Consider the following 25,424-nt stretch of genomic DNA (forward strand, 5'->3'; position numbering starts at 1 on the left):
TTTATTTTTGAATGTCTGTTTTTTTTATATTGACTTTGTGTGTCTGTGTGCATGCACGTGTGCTCGTCCATGTGAGTGTAGTCAGAGAGTTTGTAGAAATCAGGCCAATTTCAGGAGTGGGTTCTGTCTTTCACACCTGTGGGTTCTGGAGATTGAACTCAGGTCTTCAGTCTTGCCAGCAAGTAAGTGCCTTCACCCTGAGCCATCTCACTGGCCTAAAAATTATTGTTTGAAATTAAAATCTAAAGATACCATGCCTAGCTGTGATTGCACAAGCCTTTAGCCCCAGCACTTGGGAGGCAGAGGCAGGTATATTTCTGAGTTCAAGGACAACTTGGTCTACAGATTGAGTTCCAGGACAGCCAGAGCTACACAAAGAAACATTGTCTACAAAAACAAACAAGCAAAACAAAACAAAAACAAACAACCAAACCAAAAACCCTGAAGATAGCTAGATATTATAAAACTTTAAAAAAATTACAATGAATATTTATGATTTAATGTTTTTTTTTTAAAGTCAAAATATTATTTTCTCTTCATTTTCATCTCTTGTAACACTGACAGGACTTTAGAGAAGTAATTTGTTACTATAATTATACATAAATCCATCAACAGAAAATTGCTTTTGAGATAAACTGAGGCATATACAAAGAAGCTGGATGTATTAAGATCAAAGCTGTTTTGTTACTCGGTTGGTCCTCCTGTCTTCCTATATAATAGCACATGTATTTCAGCATGCTTTTGTTATAAATTCTAAAATAAATTTGTTTGTTATACACTTAAGAGTCTGGTATTAATACTCTTTAAACTTGGTTTACTTAGTACAGTTAATTCTTCGGTCAGTAGAGCTCTCGTGCTAATGATTTTGTGTTTGTGTCTTAGTCACATTTTCTGTCGCTGTCATACAGTACCATGCTGAACGCAGCTTCATGGAGAAAGGGCTTATTTTAGCTCCCCGTTGGTCGCACTCAGTCATGGTGGGAGAGCTTGAAGCAGCTGGTCATATTCCATCCACAGTCAAGAAACAGAGATCCCAAGCCCAGGGCATGGTGCCACTTTCCAAGCAAGATAATCCCTGAATGGCATGCTCAGAGACTGACCCAATTTCAGTATCCCTCACAGGTGTGCCCCAAGGTTCTTCTAGGTGCTGACCCAGATCCTGTCAATGTCAACCATCATGTTCCTTTGCATCTTCATTTTGTTTGTTTGGTTTTTTGAGACAGGACTTGACAGCCCTGGCTGTCCTGGAACACACTCTGTAGACCAGGCTGGCCTTGGCTATTCAGAGATCTGCCCGCTTCTGCCTCCCAAGTCTAGGATTAAAGGTTCGTTTGATCCATCACCAACAGACTGGTATATTCTCTAATTATATTTGATTCCTAGTTGACACATGAAGAATACACTTAAAACCCATTTTCCTATGACTTAAAGTTTGAACCAAATGTAGTCTAGGCTTTATATTTATAAAATTATCTTTATGTATGTGTGCGTGCGTGTGCTTCATATCCACACAGTGTCATCAGGTCAGACGAGAGTGTCCTTGGAAGTACAAAAGACTTTAATGTTTACAAAAAGTTTCCCCCTTAGTCTTACCTCCTTGGAAAAAAGTATTTGACTATAGATGTACATGTTTTTACCCCTCCTTGAGTCTTTTCTTTTATGTCAGTACCACACTTTTTTTTTTTTTTTTTTTTAAGAACTTATGTATCCCTGTTGACCTGGGATTCATCAAGTAGACCAGACTGGCTTGGAATTTGCTTTGGTTCCAAGTGCCAGGATTACAGGTGTGTACCACCATGCCTACTTTGCGACACTTTTTTGAGGCACGGTCTCACAATGCCAGGTTGGCATTAAATTGACTCTTGTAGCTGAGGGTGACTGAATTTTTGATTCTTGAGTCTGACTCCTGGGGTTGGGATTTAGCTCAGTGGTAGAGCACTTGCCTAGCAAGCACAAGGCCCTGGGTTCGGTCCCCAGCTCAAAAAAAAAAAAAAAAAACAAAAAAAACGAGTCTGACTCCTAAATCCTGGGATTACAAATAGTGCCACCACGCTCAGTTGTATGCAGTGGTGAAGATCAAACGTAGAGAGCCTGATGCATGCTACCCAAGCACTCAACCCACTGAGCTGCAAGCCTAGCACACACTACACATTTTGATTACTATTTGGGAAAGTGGGTTCACAACTTCATTCCCCAAGATCACTTAGATTGTTCTGAGTACCTTGAAAATTGCCTATTAATTTTAGACCCAGATTTTCAGTAGTTGGGGTGGGGCAGGTTTGGGGAGAAAATCAACTGGCATTCTAAAGGGTCACTTAGAAAGAGTGGGTGATTTGAGGGGATGCTGTTTTTCATGATGATAGCCTCGTCCATTCTTAAACCGTTCAACCAATGTCTTTGAATGGCAATCATGTCTCATGCAGATGATATAATTGAATCTTTTTAAAACCCAGTTGAAAGTGGTGTGGCTTAAAGGGATTGTTAAATTCACATTAGGCTCAGTGGTAGAACACATGTAGAAAGCTATGTATTAAATTCCCAGTAACCTCTTCAAAAAACATTCTTTTTTTTTTTTTTAAGATTTATTCATTTATTATATATAAGTACACTGTAGCTGTCTTCAGACACACCAGAAGAGGGCATCGGATCTCTTTACAGATGGTTGTGAGCCACCATGTGGTTGCTGGGAATTGAACTCAGGACCCCTGGAAGAGTAGTCGGGTGCTCTTAACCGCTGAGCCATCTCTCCAGCCCCAAAAAACACATTCTTATTCTATGTTTATATTATATTCATTATTCCTGATGTAATCGTATTCAGGTCTGCCATTTTTCTTTTTGCCTAGTGCCCGTTTTCTTTTTTTTTTTTTTTTTTTTTTTTTTATTTTTTTTTTTTTTTTTTTTTATAAGTACACTGTAGCTGTCCTCAGACACACCAGAAGAGGGCATCAGATCTCTTTATAGATGGTTGTGAGCCACCATGTGGTTGCTGGGAATTGAACTCATGACCTCTGGAAGAGCAGTCAGTGCTCTTAACCGCTGAGCCATCTCTCCAGCCCGCCCGTTTTCTTTTTATTCGTCCTTTACTACTTTATTAGTTTATAAAACCCTGGTTTTGCTTTGAGGTTTCGGTGTACTCGTGTCATGAGAACCCACCCCACTGTGGTATCATCTTTCTTAAGACAGAATCTTACTGGGCAGCCCAGATTGCTCTCAGACTTGAGGTCTACCTGCCCAGCTTCCCCAGGATGGGATTACATCTGGGTGCCACCATGTTCTATTCTATTTTTCTTCCTCATCCCTTTTTTCCTTTTCCTACACTGGTTCTTTTATTTTGTTAAGCAGATGTTCTGTAATTTGAAAAGAGCTCATTCCTGAGCCATATGTCTAGCCCCACGTCCTTTATAAAAAAGTATTTTCAGTATTATTTTTGAGAATGCCTTTTTGGGGCGGGGGTTGTTTTTGTTTTTTAAGACAAGGTTTACTGTTTTGGAGATAGCAATGTAGACCCGGAGGGCCTTGAATTCAGAGATCTGCCTGCCTCTGCCTGGGATTAAAGGCGTATACCACCATGCCAGGCTTGAGGATGCCTTTAGTCGGATGTGGTGGCTCACACACATAATCCCAGCATTCCAAAGGTTGAGAAAAAAGAATTGCTACCGTGAACGACATAGCTTCAGGTGGACTGAGCTCTAGAGTGAGACTGTCTGAGAAAAACATGTAAATGGTATATCTGTCTTCTGAAGTATGTATAGAAAGGAGTCCAGTTATTTAGTTGGTACTTGTATGCGTGTATATGTATGTACACTTGTGTGTGCCTGTATACATACATTTTAGTGTGTGTGTGCACATATCTACATGCACATGTGGAGGTCAGAGGTGGGGACTGAACACAGGGCCCCTGCAATGGCAACAAGTGCTCTTAACTGCTGAGCTGTCTCTCCAGCCCAAGATACCAGTTTCAAATAGGAAGTTAGCCTGCATGACAATTCATAATTGTTTTAGAGAGATGGGACCATGTCAACCACCATGGGAGGTAATTACTATGGGAGATGACTCTTGACAAAGCCCAAATGCCAGTTAGTGTACAAAAACTAACTAAAGGGATGGCCTGACTTAGGCATTTTTGGTGTTTTAAAATAGCAAGTTTAAACCATCATACTGCTCTTTTCCTATTTTCTTAGACTTGAAAGGAGGAGGGCTGCGGGTCAGCAACAGAGAAAAGCGAGCTGGTCAGGAGGCCTGGACTCCACTCCCACTCTCTCACTTTCCAGCCCTCCATTTTGTCCTGACTGTAAGATAGGAATAATAACTCACCCTTCAACTTTGATAAGTTGAAGAAAAAACAAATTTTGAAAGCATTCAAAGTCACTATAATGTATATGTATGTAATTATTGACAATGGAAATTGAGGTTACAACATGGAAAAAACCCACTGTTCTATTTTCCTCCCTTTGGTGTACTTTTCTAGGTGAATGTGTCTCTTAGGAGCATTTGTCTGGGATTAACTTGGGCTGCACACACAGGCCGGGCTCCCCAAAGGCCTCGGAGCAGCTCAGCCTCATCGTGTCCAGAGTATCAAGCGAGAAGTACATTTATTCTACAAAAATGTTAAGTAAATAGAAGTCTCAAGGATCCTATTTTCAAAATAAACATATGGAAATCAAGGAAAACTAAAATTATATTCTGAGTTACACCATTTAGTTTCACTGATCTCCCGATCCTTTGAAAATATCTTAAATGTTGATTTGGGTTGTTTGAACTTTATATAAAGTTATATAAACCCAAATTACAGAGTTTTTTTTTAAAACGATGGTAGAACGAAATTTACCAAACCAAAGGTATTGGAATTTTTGAGACTGAAATGATAACGGTGAGCAGGAAGCTGCCCCCGATGGCACAGTATTCCAGGGACAGGATCTCGGTGAGAAGCACGTTCCCTTAGCAGCTAGCTGTCGGTCTCAAGAGAATCGAATATGAGGGGCTTGTCAGAACCGCAAAGATACTGAAATCTCAGTACGGAGTGTCCAGTGTTCAGCTCCTAGCTGAGGAGATGCGTACCAGTTAAAGTCTATCACTTGAAGAATTTCCCTCCTACTCGTTCTGTGTAGAGAAGAATATGAAACAATGTTCTAGCTGTCATTTTGCTTCAACGTGTGTGCTCACAAAAGATAGATTTACTTCATAGTATATATCAGAAAATTTGTACTTCAAAACACAAAAACTCAAGAATTTTTCTTTATATATATAAAACCCATATATATATATATATATCACACACACACACACACACACACATATATATATATATATATATATCTTTCAGCAATTCATGGTATTTTTTCCTTTCAAAATGTTTACATTTTAAAAATTATTATTCAGAAAATGAAAATAATCCTAGGGTTGCAAATCAACTTTCGAAAAACCTATATAAATAGTCAACCCGGGGGCTGTGGCTGGAGCTAGCTGCTAAGCATTATTGCCTAGCATGCACGAATCCTTGGGTTTGAAGCTGCAATCAATCAAGCATGGACACACAGACAAGACTTATCCTTGGCTACAGAGAGCATTCATAAAATTCTAATTCTAATTTGGATTTTAATAAAGTTTCTGCTCACTTCCACCTCTTTCCTCTTTCCCTCCAGTTTCACAGTTAATTGAGCATTTATCCCCCCCCCCTCGCCCTACTTCAGTTTATGGCTTGTTTTGAGCGGGTAAGGCAAGGACAAAGCTGGTTTTGTGCAGTTCGTGTGCAGGGGGCAGCAATACTTCACAAGGCCAGAAGATGGCGGTGGTGTCTATACAAGCGGACCATTGTTTCTCTGCCTTGTTCAAAGGATGATAAGCTCCTCAGTATTGTCAAAAGCCACACAGAATCCAGACTTTTAAAAAAGCAAAATTTGGGGTTGGGGATTTAGCTCAGTGGTAGAGCGCTTACCTAGCAAGCGCAGGGCCCTGGGTTCGGTCCCCAGCTCCGGAGGGAAAAAAAAACTTTAAAAAAGCAAAATTTGGCTATGTTGGTATATTAATATATCATTATATATTATTAATATTATCATAGTAATCCTAGTACGTATTAGTCTCCCACACAGGACTGAGAAAGGCCTCTGCCTCAGAGCTTTGGCACACAAATACTACATTTGTTTTCTTTTACATCTTTTGTATGTATTGGGTATGTGCACATACACACGGAGTTCAAAGACCAACCACATGGAGTGGAGTCTCCCCTTCAACTATATGGGCTGCAGCTTGGCAGCAAAGTCCGTTCACCTGCTGAGCCGTCTCACTGGCCCTAAATACTGCACTTTTATATTTGAGATATGAACCCATAATTAAGTAATTTTTCTTGAAGAGCTTGTTTTATATCTCTTGCCTTGAAAACAAAAGGAGTCCACTGAGTTTTTCCTTAACCGCCAACTTCTAACCCTTAATGACTTTCTACTATAAAATTAACTGTAGGGTGCCATTTCCCACATTCCACATAAAATTGTACCTACTACGATGTTCTTACTTGGTTGATGCTACAACTCTAAGGACTTCGAAGGCTAGCCTGGGTGGAATGTTACCAATTAAAACCATCTATGATTGGATGGACATTTTAAAGAGTTATTAGCTTTATCGCACACTGGAAGGGGTTCAGGGAGGCCCCTAGAGTTCTTTTGTACTCCAGATAATTGTCTTTAGTTTTGTCTCTGACACCTATTCCTTCTCGAATTCCTTCTGGGTTAACTAGGCTAGGATGAGTGTGGTTATTACCTCAGGGGAGATTGAATCTGTAAGGCCTTGTGCATCACATCTAGGCTTTCGGAGAATTTGGCAAAGCAAGCCTTTGATCGTTGTCCTCACTGAACGTCTGAGTAGAGAGAGTACCAACACTAAAGAAGCATTGAAGAAGTAGCGGGACATGGTGGTTCAAGGCCAGTTTGGTTACCCAGGGAGACTGTTTCAAAATAAATGAATAGGAAAATATATTTAAATAATTTTGCAGATGTGCAGAGAGATAGTATGTGTCAAATGGTCCGGAGAAACTGAGACGAGTCTCGAAGGGCCCAGGGGGCCTGTGCTCGCAGGCCAAAGCTGGAAGCGCTGGGCAGCCAGTGGCGAGGGCGATTCAGATGACCGTTTCTTCTTGGTAAATCGCCCCAGATTGAATTCAAGTTCTTAAATAGACTGTGGGAGCCGAACGGGTGACAGCGCCTTCGCGGCCAGACGCCTGCAGGACCACAGCTCGGGCCCCAACCTTGCGGTCGCCCCTCGCCGCCCGTCACTCATCTCGGGGGTGACGCCCCCAGGCCGTGCTCCGCCGCGCGTCACTCACATCGGGAGGGGGCGTGACGCCCCCCAGGTCCTGCTCGGCCGCGCGTCACTCACCTCGGGGGTGACGCCCCCAGGCCCTGCTCGGCCGCGCGTCATTCACATCGGGAGTGACGCCCCCAGGCACTGCTCCGCTGCGCGGCCCCCAAGAAGGGGCGGGGCGAGGCGAGACGGGGCGGGGCGAGTGGACGCCATCGCCGTGCTACCGGCCGGCTGCGTGCTGGTCAGCGCCGAGCGCCGCGGCGTCCCCGCCTAGTCCCCGCGGCGGCGCGCAGCCGGCCTGGGCGGCGGCAGCCCGGGATGCGGAGGCGGCGGCTCGTAGAGACGATGCTCCAGCGCTGAGGAGACGCGGCAGCCGAGCGCCGGCGGCGCAGCGACGTGGGCCGCATGGCGCAGCCCTCAAGCCCCGGCGGCGGGGGCCGCAGCTCGGCGCGACAGGGGACCCGCGCGACGCGCTGAGCTTGAAGAGATCCTGCGGCTCTACAACCAGCCATCAACGAGGAGCAGGCGTGGGCCGTGTGCTTCCAGTGCTGCGGCTCCCTGCGCGCCGCCGCCGCCGCCAGCCCCACCGCCGCGTGCGCTCGGCCGCGCAGATCCGCGTCTGGAGGGACGGCGCCGTCACCCTGGCGCCCGCCGCGGACGAGGAGGGAGAGCCGCCCCCTGCCTCCGGTGAGGTCGCGGCCCGATGCCCCCGGCCCGGTGGGAAGCTGGCGGGCGGCTCCCGGAGGGCGGGCGGGGCTGCAGGACCTGGCCCCGGGAGGCTCTGGCGTGTCCGCCGGCCTCGGCTGTTTACCGGGGGCTGAGGTGGGGGGGGGGGTGGCGAGGGCTCCGGAGATGCATGTGTGAGGTTCGGTCAGGAAGATGACATCCTTGGGAAAAGGAGCTGGCCCTTCGTAGCGTTTTGAATTTGTCAGTAGTCCTTGGAAATGGCAGGGAAACCACTGAACCCCCAAGAATTGTGCTATTTTGGAGAGAAATAGAAGAAATGAGGACTCTGGGTACCCGGTGTGAAAATTCGCTGTGGTGAAAAGTACAGGTTTATAAGAAGTAAACAGGCTGTTTAGATGAAATTGCTTTTAGTTAGTCCGCGTACATTCTTCATGACTTGTCACCTAAACAGTGACACATAACCAGGAGCTTACTCACATGCTTTATTGATGGGAAGACTAGTAATAGGTTTCCCCTATCCGGTTTTATCTAATTCATTCTTTGAGAAGCAAGTCTATTCAAAACATAGCAAAACAATCCACCTTCACCTTTAGAAAGTTGATGGAAGTGTCAAAATGCTCAAGGATGGAAAATGTAATTAGAATAGTCTGTAAAACGACATTTCGTGAAAATCCTTTTCTAAATTGAGGGAAACGTTCAGTATTATCAGCCCTACTAGAATATTCTCTCATTTTTAGTTCAAGTAAACATAGTTTTGTTTATTTATTTAAAGCCAGCCATTGGGATGTATTAATAACCTCAATGTTGCACTATTTCAGAATACCGTGTGACGTTTTCATACACGTGTACCTCGAATGATATTTAAAGCCGACCTTTTGATGATCTTTTTGAATCTTTTTTCTCCCTTCAAACAAACATTTTTTTCTTTTATTTGATCTGTTGCTTGATTTTAGACCTTGGCCTTAGTAGATTACAGTTTCAGTTGTAACTTATTTATAAGATGCCATGAAAAGATAATTTTTTTCCCCAAACAACGAGGCTTTGTCTTGGTCCAGAACTCTTTCCAAAGGAGAGAGTGTGTGCGACCTCGCTTCAGAAGAATCTTTGGTTCTATTGAAAGAGCAGGCCTGGTTGTATGGTGTATCAAGAACTGTTAAGGAACTTGATCCCAGAAATGTTTTGACTGTCAAAGACCGATAGATTCTTTGTGGGTGATTCTTCTAACTGTTGTTGTTGGAACGATGAGGAACGATGAAATGAGTGCATCATTAATATTGGGTGTAATACATTTTGCAGAGAATAATAAATAGATGATTCCCAGAAACTAATGAATTTTTTAAAACGTATTTTTAAATGTCTATATATTGTTAATTGAGTGCATCGTGTGGCGGGGCACTTGCCTCAAGGCATGTGCAGCCAGAGGACAATGTCGATACACCTGTTCTCCTACCTTTAAACGGGTTCTGGGGGTCAGACTTGGGTTGCCAAGTTTGTGAGGCAAGCCTTTTACTCACTGAGCCATCTCACCAGGCCTTTATTTTACATTTAATTTTCCTTTTTGGGGGACTAAGTCTCCTGTACTCCAGCGGAAGCTGTTCTTGAACTCCTGGTTCTTCTGTCTTCACCTCACAAATGCTAGGATCATTGGCATGGACCTCCACACCCTACTTTGTAATGGATTTATAACCATCTTCTGTCTCCTATCCAACTCATGGTCTCTGCTGCCAGATACCAAGAGAACCTAATCAGAGTAGTTGGTACAGTCTGGAACATCTCAGGGCTTGTTGGTTAAAGCATTAGAGATGGGGGCAGGGGAAAGAATAGAATAAAAATACATTTATGAGAAAGTTTTTAATAGAAATATTTAGGGTTGTTCATTGTCAATGTAATATTAGTTTATTTCATCCTGGGATGTAATATTGGGTCCTTGGTTGTAGAAAATACATTAGTTTTAAACATTTAATGTTGAATTTTGTTTAAGACAGGGTCCTCTATAGCCTGAGTGGGCCCCAAACATTTTTGTGGAGCAGAGGCTGACCTTGAACTCTTTGATCTTCTTGTCTACAACTTCCTAAGTCCAACTACTGGGATTGCAGATGTGTACAATTAATTCTAGCTTTAAATTTGCTCTTAAAATGTGGTTAGTAATGTCTATTATGGTTGTCTGCATAGATTCTCTCTCTCTCTCTTTTAAGATTTATTTATTTTATGTATATTAATACACTGTCACTATCTTCAGACACACCAGAATAGGCATCAGATCCCATTACAGATGGTTGTGGGCCACCATGTGGTTGCTGGGAATTGAACTCAGGACCTCTGGAAGAGTAGTCAGTGCTCTTAACCACTGAGCCATCTCTCCAGCCCGAATCTTTCTCAAGAAAAAAAAAGTGATTAAAAAGTAGTTTGATACTTGATACTGGGTACATTTCTGTAAGTTTTTTGGTTTTTTTTTGGGGGGGTGTTTAGAAATGAAACAGGTTTATTGAGTGTACTCCAAGGGGGATCAGACTGGGTAATAATAAAATACTGCTTGCTTCTTTTTTGTTTGTTTTTGATATATGGTCTCACTATGTAGGCCTGGATGGCCTTGAAATGACAGAGATTTGCCTGCCTCTGCTGATTCAAAGCAGTGACACTCTACCCCACTTCAGGACCTCACTCTCTAGTCCAGGCTGGTGCCCGACCTCTCACTTGTGACAGTCCTCCTACTCCCAGTCCCTGCTCATTTAGTCTCCAAGTTGAATTTTAGAGAAGTCCAGTGACATGTTCAAAGTCACATGGTGAACTCTCACTCAGACCCAGCTTTGCAACATTGTGAAGTGACAGAGATTTTGTTTGACTCCTTCGGAGATGAAGACCTCAAGAAAGTTCCCCCGGTCTCCAGTGTCCCACATGCTGTGGGGAATCTGTGTCTTCCTTTCCTGTCTTTAAATCAGTGTATGAGGCAATATGTAAAATGACTTACACATTCATTCTTCCCAAAGCCTTGTCCTCTGGCGACACCAGAGGGTCTTAGCTAACTGTTTTAACTACTCACTAAAAAGGGACAGATATCTAAGGCAAGTGTTTCTTAATCCCAACACAGTTGACATTTTGGGCCAAATAATTCCGTTGTGGGGCTGTCCTGAGTGCCACTTCCCTCTTTGCGATGTCTCAGGACTCCTGTACTGCTGCCAAGAACCCTCCTCTCCAGAAAAAGACCTGTCTGTCTATCCATCCATCCGTCCATCCATCGATCAGTAGGGTCTCTCTGTAGCCATGTCTGTCCTGAAACTCACTATGTAGTAAGGCTGGCCTTGAATACACAACGCTCCTCCTGCCTCTGTCTCCCAAGGGCTGTGATTTAAGGTGTGTGCCCTCATGCTTGGCAATGAAAGATCTTTAGAAGCTGGCAATCTTCGAACTGGGGACTGGAGAGATTACTCAATGCTTTAGAGTACTTGTTCCTGCAAGGACCTGGGTTCCATTCCCAGCACCCACACAGGGACTTACAGCTATCCAAATCTCCAGTTCCAGGGGATCTGATGCCCTTTTCTGACCTCCAGAGCCACACACACACACACACACACACACACACACACACACACACACACACGCCAGCAAAGCATACACATAAAATATGTAAATTTAAGAAAAAAATTAATTAAAGAAACATCTTCAGACATTGTCAAAAGTAATCCTGGACGAGCACTGTTGCTAGCAGATGGTGGGTAATTGTGGCAGCTAACGCCTTAATCCTTTACCTGTGGGCTGCTGTTGAGTTGAATGAAATGAACACCTTTGGTCTTGCCTGCCAGTATTAACTCCATTGACCTCACCAGGAGAAAGAGCACCACACATGCCTTTCTGACTTGGTTTGGGATGGAGGATGGTAGAGTGGACCCTGTCCTTCTGACCTGTGGTGTGACTACACTCATTTTATCATCAAAGCAGAAAAAAAAGCCATGTAAACAACAACAAAAAACAATCTTATTTCAAGCATCCCAGCGAACTTTTAGTGTAGTTACCTCACTGAAATATAAGCATTTGCATTGCATGACATGGTTAAAAAGACTAAAGATAAAAGGTTTCTCCCCCGCCATCTGCCTTTATAGTGGCTGTTTGTTCGTCTGTTCCTATGTGTGGAAACAATGTCCAATAAAAAGAATTTTATTGTATTGAGTTGTTCTAAAATAAAAGAGAGAGTTGCAACTGGTGAGATTTAAATATAGCCTAGCTCTTTATGAGGTTAAATGTCTGTTTATCTGAATTGTAACAAAGAGAGTTCGTAGTGTCATCTTAGAAATGAGAAGCCTGATTGGCCCCATCAGCCTTTCAGAATTTCAGTACCCATTGGACAGCAATCATTTATTTCAACTTGGGTTCCAAAATTTTGGTAGACCTTTAGCTTAAGATGTACAAAGAACATTTTAAAAATTATGGCCCCATCTTGATTTTAAATAACCTGAAGGGTGGTGGCAAACTAGATGTTCCTGGGAGGAACAATGAAGGCAGTGTGCATACTAATGAGGGGTCCCTGGAGGGTGGTTTTGGGTATGGGGAACATTCAGGCTTTGTTTGGGCTGTGAAAAGCGGGTGTGACCAGGCTTCTCAGCAAGGCTCATGCTAATTTGAGGAGAGTGGTCTTGGAACATGGCCTACTTGCTTCTTAAGAGAAACAGTGTTTGTGGAAAAGGTGGACTCATTCAACACGGGCTTCAGAATATTTTGGTCCACACGTGCTGTGCTTCTTGAGTGTTCCTAACCTGCTCACTGTGGGCTGTGTATGTGTAAGAGTGTATGTGTGTGAGTCCAGTGTAGGTGTCTGGGAGGCAGAGGTGGGATTATAGACTCCCCAGTACATCATTGCTTACAAGAAGAAGTAAGAATCATCTTCGTTGCCTGGGTCAGACTAGTTCATTTTAGCAAACATCTTGACTTTATCTTATACGCAGGCAGTGTTCTGGTTTCCAGTGCAGTTTAAACATAAATAGTTGTAAGAAGGAAGAAATGTAAACACAGTGATGAATTTACCATGAAGTTAATGCTGCCTAAATGTCAGGCCTAGTCTTTTTCCAGGCACCTGGGAAGCTCTAATCACACGTTCAAACCCTCGGTTGCAAAGTGAAACCTGATTGGATAGTATTGCTGTCACTTTGAGTTTCAGTTTACTCCTCAGATACTTACTGCGCTGGATTAGCTGGAAGTAGCCACAGCATTCTGGGAGACATTTGGGAAAGATACCTCATAGTTTGCTTTTCTGCCTCTACAAAGGAAAAAGTAGTCTCATTATATTCAGCTATTGATAAACTGTTAGAAAATGATTAGTTAGGCAGGGGCAGAGGCAGGGGCAGGGGCAGGGGCAGGGGCAGGGGCAGGGGCAGGAGAATCTCTGAGTTCAAGGTCAGCCTGATCTACAGAGTGAGTTCCAGGACAGCCAGGGTTACACAGAGAAAGCCTGTCTTGAAAAACAAAACAAAACAAACAAACAAAAAAGACTGAACAAAAGAAAAAAAAAACCCACTCACATTTACCAATGACTGCATGTTAACAGGCTACTCATATTCTGCATGCATGGTGGCTCAATTCCAGAATACAGGAGGCTGAGACAGGATTGTCAAAGGTTCAAGAACAGCCTGGGCTACACAGTGAGTTTGAGAGAGGTTGAAAGGACACACACAGAAAGAATAGGATAGAACACGGAGACAATGTGCTTCATCAAGTCAGACGCATTCTCCTGTTATCACAACCTCTGTAAAATAGAAACAATTCCCATCTATGTTCTGTAGAAGCACCATTAAAGTTCTGTGTTTGGGATGGTCATGGTGCTATACACCATGCAGGAGGCAGAGGCAGAAGATTCCAGGCCAGCCAGGGCTACTTAGCAGGAGCCCCAAACAAAATGAACAAACAAAAAGAGAGAAGAGGACACCTATAGCAAACACACCCGTGGCAAACAGGAAATGCTTCTTGTATTTACACACCATGCTCCTCAGTCTCTTCTGAGCTGAGGGAATTTTTCAGAAGCTTAGATTTGCCTTATGCTTTTATGACTAGACTAGGGCTGTAGGCTTGGCGTGGGGAGGTGGGAAGAATACCACAGTGGTGAAGGTCTTATCTTATTACACCATGTCTGAGCACATGACATCCAGTGTAACATTGATATTAGCCCTGGTTGGTTAAGAAAGTGTTTATCAAGATGTTTTGTACCAAAACTCATTTTTACCTTTTTATATGATGGTTTAGAAATGACAGAAAATAAATATAATTTAAAAAATTTTGGTATTCTGAATCATACTGAAGACACGTTGTGTATGTGGGGCATTCACTCTACCACTAAGCAGTCCCCTGTCTCCAAACCTTCTGTCTTTAATTTTAGTTCAGATTTGTTTACATTTAGTCTGATTACTGAAATTTGGGATTGTTTTCGTTTTTGTTGGTTTGGTTTGGTTTGGTTTGGTTTTTCAAGACAAGGTTTCTCTGTATAACAGCTCTCTGTAGACCAGACTGACCTTGGACTCAGAGATCCACCTGCCTCAGCCTCTCAAGTGCTGGGGTTAAGGCATAAACCACTATGCCCAGCTGAAATTTGGTTTTTATAAACTTGTTTACTAGTTGTCCCACCTCTTCTATATTTATTGTCTGACTGATTTTTGATTATTTAAAAAAATTCTTCCAGTTGTATACCTTTAGTATAATATTCCTTTGTCATTATGTGGTTGCCTTATTAAAGTTTTAAACAAATTGCTAGTTGTATTGCTTTCTAGAAAGTGCAAAGACTATAAAATGCTTCTATTCCATTTATTTCCTGATTTTATATATAGACTGCTGAGAAATACTTTAATTCATGCTTTAAACTATCATAAGGCAGTATTTTTTTTACTTGTCAAGATAGTACTTTTTTAAAATTTATTTATTTATTTATTATATATAAGTACACTGTAGCTGTCTTCAGACACACCAGAAGAGGGCATCAGATCTCATTACAGATGGTTGTGAACCACCATATGGTTGCTGGGATTTGAACTCAGGACCTCTGGAAGATCAGTGACTGCTCTTAACCACTGAGCCATCCCTCTACCCAAGATAATACTTTTATATAATCTTCTTTTTATCTAGATAGATACATGTAATGCCATCTTGATCTTCAAGGAGATCTGTAAGATAAAAACCTACTTTTCTTTTTTTAAATTATTTTTTAGCATATAAAATAATGAGTTTCATTTTGACTTCTTCATATATATATACATATATATATCATCATACTTTACTTATATTTAGAATCCATTGTTCTGCACCCCTTCCATTAGTCCCCTTAAATACTTCCTGTTTTCTAGTCTTTTTATATATACATTTATGTTATTCGTGTGTGTGTGTGTGTGTGTGTGTGTGTGTGTGTGTGTGTGTGTGTGTGTGTTAGGGTTTCCATTACTGCATCAAAACACCATGACCAAAGAGCAAGTCGGGGAGGAAATGATTTATTTAGGTTACACTTCCATGTTGCCGATCTTCACTGAAGGAAGTCAGGACAGGAACACAAATGGCAGGAACCTGGAGGCAGGAGCTGGTGCAGAGCTGATGCAGAGCCATGCTTAAATGGCTTGTGCAGCTTGCTTGCTTTTAGAACCCAGGACTGCCAGCTCAGGTGCTTCTTTTTAGAACCCAGCACCACCCACAGTGGGCTGGACCCTCCCCCGTCAATCACTGAGCAAATGCTTTACAGTCAGATCTCATGGAGGCGTTTTCTCAGTTGAAGGGCCCTCCTTTCAGACAATTCGAGTTTGTATCAAGTTGACATAAAACCAGTCACTACAGAGAGGGGGTTGGGGGGAGAGGGAGGGGGGGAGAGAACTGGCATCTGGATTCTGCATATGAGATTAAGCTATCTTAAAAATGCATCCAAGACATTACTACAGTCTTTCCTAGATATCAGCAAGGGATTGGTTCCAAGGTTCCCCTTCCCGTTCTTTGCCAGGCACTAACACCCCAAAATGTTCAAGTCCCTTACATAAGATGGTTAAATATCGCATATATTCTCTCTGCACATTCCCCACCTCCTCTATGCTTTAAATGGTCCCTAGGTTTAAAGAGATACATAATGTGATACAAATATCCTGTAGTTATGCTCTATTATTTTGGGTATAAGAAGGGGAAAAAACACTCTGTATGTTTAACAAGGATACAGGAGTTTTTGTAAACACTTCATCTGTGATCGGCTCCATTCACAGATGGAGAAGGCCAACTGTCTTGTTTTTTGTTTTTTTTTTTAATTATATCCTATATTTTCCATGGGACCTTTTCTTTTTTCTTTTTTTTCCCGGAGCTGGGGACCGAACCCAGGGCCTTGCGCTTGCTAGGCAAGCGCTCTACCACTGAGCTAAATCCCCAACCCAGGACCTTTTTTTTAACCTGAAACTTCTTTTTACTATTTTTTGTATTATAAACGCCCATTGTTGAGTTCACTCAGTTTTTAGTTTGAAAATACCTTTATTTCTTATTTTGTTGTGTTTTTTTTCTCCTCCCTTTTGAGACAAGGTTTCACTTATGCCAGGCTGGCCTTGGATTCACCATGTAGTCAGTGAGGAACTTGGCCTTAAACATCTTTGATATTTTTTTAATAATTTTTAGAAATCTGAAATTATAGTATAATTGCATCATTTCCTGTTTCCCCTTCCTTTCGCCAATCCCTTCCATGCAGTCCCCATGCTCTTTCTCAAATACGTGGCCTCTTTTCCTGTGTTGTTACATACATGCATATGTGCATGTATATATACATACATACACACATTCCTACATGCATAAATACCACCTGTTCGTCTGTTTAATGTTACCTGTATGCAGAAGACCTCAGGACTGGCCACTGGGTGTTGGATAACCAGTTGGGGGACTCTTCTCTGATAAAGACCATTTTTCTTGCTCTTAGCATTCCCAGGTTGCCTCAGTTCTTTGTCCTGGGCTGAGGCCCAGAGAGCTTGCCCCTATCCATGCTAGCACTCCACTGGGCTCCTTATTGTGGACCCTTAGCTTGATCTTCCTGCCTTCGCTTGAGTGCTTGGATTATGCAGCTCTGGGGATCAAACCCTGGGCTGCTTGCTGAGCGCACTAGGCAAGCACTCCTAGTTGAGTTACTTCACCAGCCTTTGTCCTTATTGAAGGCAAATTTTAATTAAAATGTAATCTACAGAAATGTACATCACAGTGTGTGTACACACATTTGTGCACCCAGGACCCAGGTGACAGAACAGAGCTATTCTAGCATCTGGAAAGGTCTTCTGTGCACCTTGCAGTCAGCATTGCCAGGACTCTGATGGCTGAGTTCTTCCCACTCTCCATGTCTTATGGAGTGATTCAGGCAAAATGTATTTTTTTGTCTGATTTTTCTTTCTGAACTTTGTGAAATCAATCCAGATTGTCGCATATGGTTATAATTGGTTCATTTTTTAGTATCACATTCTTTTGTATGAATATGCTGTTGATTCATTCATCCTACCCTGCATTGACATTTGGGATTCAGATACCCACTGTCGTGATTAATGCTGTTATTGAACATGTCTTTTGGTGAACAGATGTAGCATTTATGTTTAGTAATGTGCCTACGTGTGTGGTCTCTCCTTATTTGTGTGTTCAGCATTATAATAGATACTGTGTTTTAACGTTTTCCAAAGTGACTATACCTCACAAACCTTTTTAAGGGTTATTTATTTTTATGTTATGTCCATGAGTATTGTGTCTGCATATATGTCTGTGCACCACACACAGACAGTGGAGGCCAGAAGAGAGTGTTGGATTCCCTGAAACTGGAGACACGTGTTGTTGTGAGCAACCATACAGGCACAGGGAATCGAACTCAGGTACTCTGAAAGAGCAGTTTAAGAGAGGGCTCTTAGCCACTGAGCCATCATCATCTGTCTAACCCACCTCACAGACCTAAAATTAAAACCACTCTGGGACATTTAGGTGACTGTACTTACCGATAATGTATATTTCAAAATAGTAAATGAAGCAAGAGTTTGTGAGATGGCACACACAGTAGGTAAATGTACTTACTTGCAAGCCTGGGGATCTGAATTTGATCCCTAGAACCCACATAGCAGTGGAGTCAACTCCATGAGATTGCCTTTGAACTCCTAGAAGGCTGTGGCACCCCCACCTCCCACCAATGCTCCCAATATACACATCCATACACTATAGTAATTCCTCAGAAAGTCTCAAGATCCCAGGATTTGGAGGTAGGGGTAGGTACATCTCTGAGTCGGAGGCCAGCATGGTCTACTTACTGAGTTTCAGGTTAGTAAGGACGGACTCCGTAGTAAGGTGCTGTCTCAACCAAAAAGTGTCTGAAGAGACCAAGGACACATGATAAATAAGTGACATGTGATATCTCAGGTGGAATCCTGGCCTAGAAAAGGGCAGTGTGGAAAAACTAAAGAAATCTGCATTTTAACAAAAGCATTTCAGAAGCATAGACAGGTTGATCTCTTGAGTTTGCGGTCATCTTAATTTATACATAGGGAATTCCAGCCACCCAGAGCTACATAGTGAGGCCCTGTTTACAAAGACAAAACCAGTCCAGAAATGATACGGTGTTAAGGTGATAGATCTTCTAGAATGTATTGAAATGTCACTTTACAGTTCATAAGTTATAGTCTTATTTATCCATCCAAATTAGCACATGCATGTTTTTATTAGTGTTATGTGGAGGGATTACAGTCCTAATAATCACAACCTCAGGGCCCATCCATAGTCAGCTTCTGGAAACGCTGAATCTTACGTTTTCACACTGCTTGTGCTGTGTTGAATCTCACGTTTTCACACTGCTTGTGCTCTTTAGGACTATTGCCCTTTATTTTCATATTTTCCACTTTCTACCTACACCCAGGATGCTTCCTCAGTGTGTTGTGTTTCTGAGAGATAATGATGGGTCCGGTTGGCAAGTGTGTACTCAGCCTAGCATGTGGGCTTAGGTTTTCAGTGGAAACCCAAGTTATCAGAGGAATTCCTGTTAAAGGTTCCATTTGCTGATTTCACTGGGATTTGTTTGCATGTCTTGTAAGTGGACTGTGCTAGATGTTGAAGTGCATAGAGGAATGGCGAATGACTGCACATAGAAGCTCACAGGTACATACAGTACCACATGAGGCACAGTTCAGTGATTTCAGAAGGCTAGGGATGTGTAGAAAACCGTGAGCCCAGAGAGTGGTTACCTTTGCCTCATGACAAGCATGTGTCACATAGAAGACTAAGTTCTGAAGCCCTGAAGATGAATAGAGGGTGAAATGGTATCCACACAGACAGAGGTATGTACTTAGAAAGGTTTACAAGTGTAGACGGACATCTTACAGTATCCATAGGACAAGGCTCCACGTGTGTAGACACTGTGACGTTTGTCAGGCCACCTATTTCTCATGCTAGAAGCAAATGCTGCTTACTAATCAGTGACGACTTTTAGCAGCAACCTCTTTAGTTCTCAACAGGATGCTTCAGGCAGCCACTACAATTATTTGGACTTGGCATGTGAGGTTAAACCCGTTTGTCTGCTTTGTGGTGGGTGTTCACTGCCCAGGGCATAGGATGTGTGTGGGCATGGTGGGGAGTAAGACTGGCTGGAAAGCCGTGTTTACTGAGAGCCACATAGATCATGTGTGTCTAGAGGCGAGGTGGGCAGTGGAGAGCACATAAGGAATGTAAACTAGAGAGTGGGTATGAGATTACTCTTTTTAGAAAGATACACGGGCTTTGTAGAAAGTACCCATCTCTGGCTTTGCTGTGATCCCAGCACTTGGGAGGCTGAGGCAGAGGGATTGTTTGTGAGTTTGAGGCTGACCTCAGCTACCTGGTGAATACCAATCCAACCAGGCTCGCAAGACCCTGTTTCCAAAGCAAAACAAATGAGTAGATTACATCTGCAAATGTAACTGTAAAGACAGCGCTTCATGCTGTCTTTAGGTATTAGTAGCCTCTGAGCTGATAAACCAGTTAGGAGTATTTCAGCTCTTCAGACAGGAGATGAGGAGGATTTGAGTAAGAAAGTAAGAGGAGAAAGAGCGGTAAGAGTAGAAAGCCAGGTTGGTTCTTTAGAGAACGGAACGTGGCATGGTTCTTTAGTTTTGATGTGTAGGTGCAAGAAGGAGGGAGGATGCCTCTAAGGTTCCCAGAGTCCTACCTGGTGATGCATGGGGAAGGCAGGAGGAGCAGGTTAGGGTGGGAAGATGATGATTTATGCCGCATGGAAATTAGGATGGTGTGCAGCATACCTTCCTGATAGAGTCATGTTAACTTCCACCAAGTTTGCTTTTTCAGATGCAGGCAAATCGCTTTTGATGTCCCCTGGCAGCATGGTGACTGCAGGGGATGTGCTTTAGAGTCTTGGTTCTGAGGCTTACTGGGTAGTGAAAGCCTCTGGTAAGCCACTTAGCCTTTCTGGTTCTGTCTTTTTTAATTTGTAAAAATGGAGCTGTGTTTGTCCAGCTCTTGTGATTGTGAGAGTCTAATGAAGACTAATGTACGTGAGGGGATTCTGTCAGCTCGTACACATCGTACAAAAAGGTCTTTTCCTACCGTTTTGTGAAAAATGTTTCAAGATCGTTTGACCAAAGATTGATAAAGAAAATTTAAAACAATATTAAATCTATATTTTGAAGTCCAGAAAATGGTTATTGAGGTTGACAAAATGTGAAATGTAGGTAGCTATTCATAGTTGCCCTAGGTCTATGACCAGATTTTTTTTGTAACAGACTTGGGAGCTGTGGAGAATTTCTCACAGCTGTCAAAGTTAGTGTCTGAGCACCATTCATAGTTCTGCATGCTTTCCATGCAAAGTTTTTTGTGTGGTTCTATGTCTATGAAATACCTAGAGGAGGCACTCCATTCAGACAGCATGTTGATGGTGTCATTACTGTGGCACCCTGTGATGATGCTCCCTGTCTATTTATGGGCCATTCCTGAGATGCTGATTTAAATCCTTTTAACCAGATTTAAATTGGACTGGTTTTCTTCTTATTTGTGGTTGAGTTTGAGGGGGTTCTTTATATCAGGTCTTTGATTAATGTTCAGTTGAAGGTTTTGGATGGAATGAGACAAAGTTCTATCTTTATCCAGTTTCCCCAAGACTTTCTGTTGGAGAAACTATTCCTTCTTCATTAGCTGGCCTTCATGAAGACACAGATAACTTTAACTTTCCAATGCACATATTATTAAATTCAGTTTCTTCTCTTTCCAACTGGCTGGTCATTTGTTGACTATGTAGCTTCTGTAAGTCCTCTGAAAAGTGGAGGAGGGCTCCTTTACATTGATCATGAAGTGTGCAAATGTATGTCTTAATTTCTGTAACATTTCACTTGAAATGTAGTTTAGATGAGACATTTGGACTATTGCCTGATGTATATAGAATTAAATCTTGGTGGAAACTGACCGTTCATTAGCTTAGTGGTTGCTCTAATGCACTTCTTTAATTTGTGCTCACTTCGTTCTGGTTATCTTTAGAGAACTTAAGCTCTCTGGATACTGAACACTAGTGAGTTCCAGGCTAGTCTGGGTAACTAAGTAAGACCCCTTACTCAAAAACAGAACAAAAACAGTCTTTTAATCATGAATGCAATACAATGTTAATTAGAAAGTTAGTTACAGAAGGGTTATTTCTTGTAATATACATAGTAAAAGTTAAACAGCTAAATGTTTGTGTTGGTTTTATTTATTCACTTATTCACTCCTTTTTTCCTCTCATGACTGGGGATTAACCTCAGAGACTTGTATGTATTAGGCCAGTGTACTTCCCAAGCCAACATAGATAGTTTGCATAGTTTAAAGAATTCATATTCTCTTTCCTTTCTCTTCTCCTTTCTTCTGCTTCCATTTTTTTTGTTTTTTTTTTTGTTTTTTTTTTTTTTTTTTTTTGGTTCTTTTTTTCCGGAGCTGGGGACCGAACCCAGGGCCTTGCGCTTAGCGCTCTACCACTGAGCTAAATCCCCAACCCCACTGCTTCCACTTTTGCTCTCCATTTTTCTTCCTTTTTTCTTTCATCCTTTGAGTTGACTCACTGGGCAGTCCCAGCTGGCCTCACACTGGAAATCCTCCTGGCCTGTCCTTTTGAGTACTGGGATTAGGGATGTTTGCTACTGTTTTGATAGAGAATTAGTAGTGAAGAATTAGGTGGGAGCCGTACATGGTGGTGTGCAGCTTTGTGCCAGATTCCAGGCCTCTGGAGGCAGAGACAGGCGAATCTCGTTTGAGCTGAAAGCCAGGCTGGTCTTCATTCTGAACTCTAGGCCAGCCAAGGCTATAAAGAGAGACCCTGTGTCTGGGTAGGGATGGGAGAGCAGGGGGGAGGAGGCTCGAGCAGGAAGGAGTGGCCAGATAGTGCTGCGTCTTAAGGGAGGTAGAAAAGTACTAGCGATAGGCCAGCAAGATGGCTCCACAGATTAGTCTGCTGATCTGAGTTAGAGCCTCAGAGCCTACATTGTAGAGGGAGGGAGAGAACCAGCTCCCAAAGGTTGTCCTCAGACCTCTCTGCGCCACACACACACATACACACACACACACACACACACACACACACACACACACACACACACACACACACACACGCCACTAAATAAATAAATGAATAAATAAATAATTTCAACTTTTTTGTTGTTTGATTTTTGTTTTTTCAAGGCAGGATTGTTCACTATAGCCCTGGCTTTTCTGGAATTCTCTTTGTAGATCAGCTTGACCTCAAACTCAGAGATCTGCATGCCTCTGCCTCCTGAGTGCTGGGATTCAAAGCACCATCACACCCAGGTCCAAATAATGTTTTGGGATTTTGTTTGTTTTTAAGGGAAAAGTACATGACTGTGAGAAAATTATTTTTGGCTGAGTGTTCTCATATTTAATCAAGTTCCTAAGTGGGAGAGGAAACTCTAAGTCAAATGCAGATAGAAATCAAGGTGGAATTTTGGGGTTGCCTCTGCTGGTAGAGCTGACCTCACTATTTGACCTGGGACATTTTCCCTCCAAATACTCCTTGCTCTTGAAATAACGTAGCATTAGAGTGCAGGAGTTTTGTTAGTTTTAAGGTTCCTTTTATGAAATTTAAGCAATGTTTGAATTACTTTTACTAGGGGAAATTTTAATTCAAGTCTCTATGGTTTGCCAAAAGTACCAGACTCTCTTCTCTTTGTTCTCTAACATGGTGCCAGCCAGCCTGGCTTATGCAGGAGAGGACAAATGCCATACAGTAGGCCGGAAGAGTCTGGGCCAACCTTCTCCTCAGTAGGGACCAGGAATATGGGACAGGGCAGCAGTCCCTCGTCCTTTGATGGTTCATTTTATGCTTTAGCATTTATATCTCCACATCTGTGAAAATGAGGCTCTAACTTAGAGTTCTTGGGTCTGGGTTTTAGAGCAGCAAACACGCACATAAAGCAAGTGTGATTAATTTTAAAGACTTAATGACATCATTCACCTAAACTTATTATTTAAGCATGAAAATTGGTGAAGAAAGCACGTGTGCCAGAGGGCAGTGGAATACAATATTGTTCTTTATGAGGAGATGCCTGATGCTCTAGTAGTCTGCGAAAACCAGTTTCTACCCATGGCATACTCCTACATTCCTGCCCATTCTTAGGTATCTGTATTGGTGGCATTGTCTAACAAAGAGGGAAAGGAGTTGATAATTTGATGAAGTAAAAAGTATTCTTTATGGTTGTTTCTTATGCCAAAGATATGCTTTTGTTAGAAAAAATTCTAGCTAATGAATGCCTAGTTTTACAATCCTAACTTTTGATTTCTTTTTTGTTGTTGTTGTTGTTGTTTTGTTTTGGTTTGGTTGTTTTTATTTTGAGACAGTTTCCCATGTAGACCTGGCTATCCTCGAACTCAGATCTGTCAGCCTCTGCTTCCCAAGTGTTGGGATTAAAGGACTGACATGACACCTAGCTAATTTTTAATATATTCATAGGGAACTAAAATATAACGATGTTCTTGGATGAATCCCAGGTCCCCAGTGGCCTTAATCCTTTAGAAATTCAAGTCTCATTAGGTTGCAGAAAGTTTTTAATTACGAAATGTCAGCCTGTTCATTATTCAAAATGTTTTTTCCCTTTGTATTAATGTGATAGCTATCTTAAATCTCAGCACCATTCCACACCACCCTTTTGGAGACAGGGCCTGGAATTTGTAACTGCATCCCAGGTTGTTGGAGAACTCAGAACAGTCCTGTTACCTAAAAGTTAGCTACTGTGCTTGTACAGAGAAATTGTATGTAGTACCTCCCACTTGATAAACACTCGTTTCCACTGAACTATATCCCTAACCTCTTCAAATTATCTTTTGATGTCTCTTACCTTTTATAATCCTGTCTCTACCTTGTGCTGACCATCCCCCTTACTCTCAAGGATGACAGCAGCCTCCTGGCTGGCCTTTGTCCCTCTGGACAAGGCTGACCTGGAAATACAGTCAGCTCACCCTTTGGTTTTGGTTTTGTTTTTTTGTTTGTTTTTGTTGTTGTCATTTTTGAGACAGGCTCTCACTGTGAACCTATGTAGCCTTGGATGGCCTGGAACTTGCTGTGTAAACCAGACTGGCCTCACTTACAGACGCCCGTACTTCCCTTTCCAGCGCTGGGATTGCAGGGGTGCACCATTGTCTCTTAACTGCCATCCGCTTGTGTTTAAGAGCACACTTGAAAGTTGGGGCCCTATGATCTGCCTGTCTTTCCTGCCTTTCCCAGCACACTCTGTGTACCACCAGATGTAGCCAGGACTCGAGCTCCCTCCTAGTTCTCCAGCAGGCTCTTCCTCCAGTCCTCAGTGGGCCCTACACAGATTCAATGTCTTTGTTTAAATATCAGGAGGGCTTGCCTGGCTAACCTAAGTTGGGTCATTTTTTTTTTACTTTCTCTCTTCCTTTTGTGCCCCTAGTTGTCATCTGTTGTTAATTTTTGTTTATATTTACTAAAATGAAGGCTCTGTAAGGCAAGGGCTAAGTCTGACTTGCTCTATGTGTGTTGGTGTTTATCCATGGTGCTTTGTAGGAGTCCAAGGATTTGTGAAACAGAGGGGTGCATCTGTTGAAGGCTTTCAGTTTTAGCATGAAACAGGACATGTTTGCACATGGTCAGGTAGGTCTGATTGATTTGAATCACATAGGACAAAATTAGTAGTTCTGAACCATTTAGTCTAAAATTTTGGAAACTCATTTTGGTGGGTATTCCTTGCTTCTTTTTAGTCAGCTAATTTGCCTCCCATTGATAATATGTGACTGACAATTCAAGAAGTCTGTGAGGTTACTCCAGAGAAAGCTGTCCACATTTATTTAACATTAATATTAACATTGTTAATATTAATTCTTTAATAATATTGATCTACATGAAAATCTGATTTTTTTTCCTGAACCTACCTTAAGGTCTATCTACAGGCTGTGTGGTTCATTAATATTATAGCTGTGTCGACGTGTGTGCGAAGTGTGTAATATCCAATCCTGAG

General features: G+C 42.3%; 1 protein-coding gene across 1 annotated transcript in view; it reads left to right on the forward strand.

The window, feature by feature from the left end:
• Window positions 1-7,683: 7,683 nt before the first annotated feature.
• Spire1 (spire type actin nucleation factor 1) overlaps window positions 7,684-25,424 on the forward strand; it is a 126,813-nt gene continuing 109,072 nt past the window's right edge. Inside the window, 5 exon segments of the mRNA XM_032885769.1 lie at window positions 7,684-7,723; window positions 7,726-7,767; window positions 7,770-7,802; window positions 7,805-7,861; window positions 7,864-7,980. Coding sequence (XP_032741660.1) covers window positions 7,699-7,723; window positions 7,726-7,767; window positions 7,770-7,802; window positions 7,805-7,861; window positions 7,864-7,980 — 274 coding nt within the window. The 5' untranslated portion in view covers window positions 7,684-7,698.

Source organism: Rattus rattus, chromosome 15 (genome assembly GCF_011064425.1).
Source record: "Rattus rattus isolate New Zealand chromosome 15, Rrattus_CSIRO_v1, whole genome shotgun sequence".
NCBI lineage: Eukaryota > Metazoa > Chordata > Mammalia > Rodentia > Muridae > Rattus > Rattus rattus.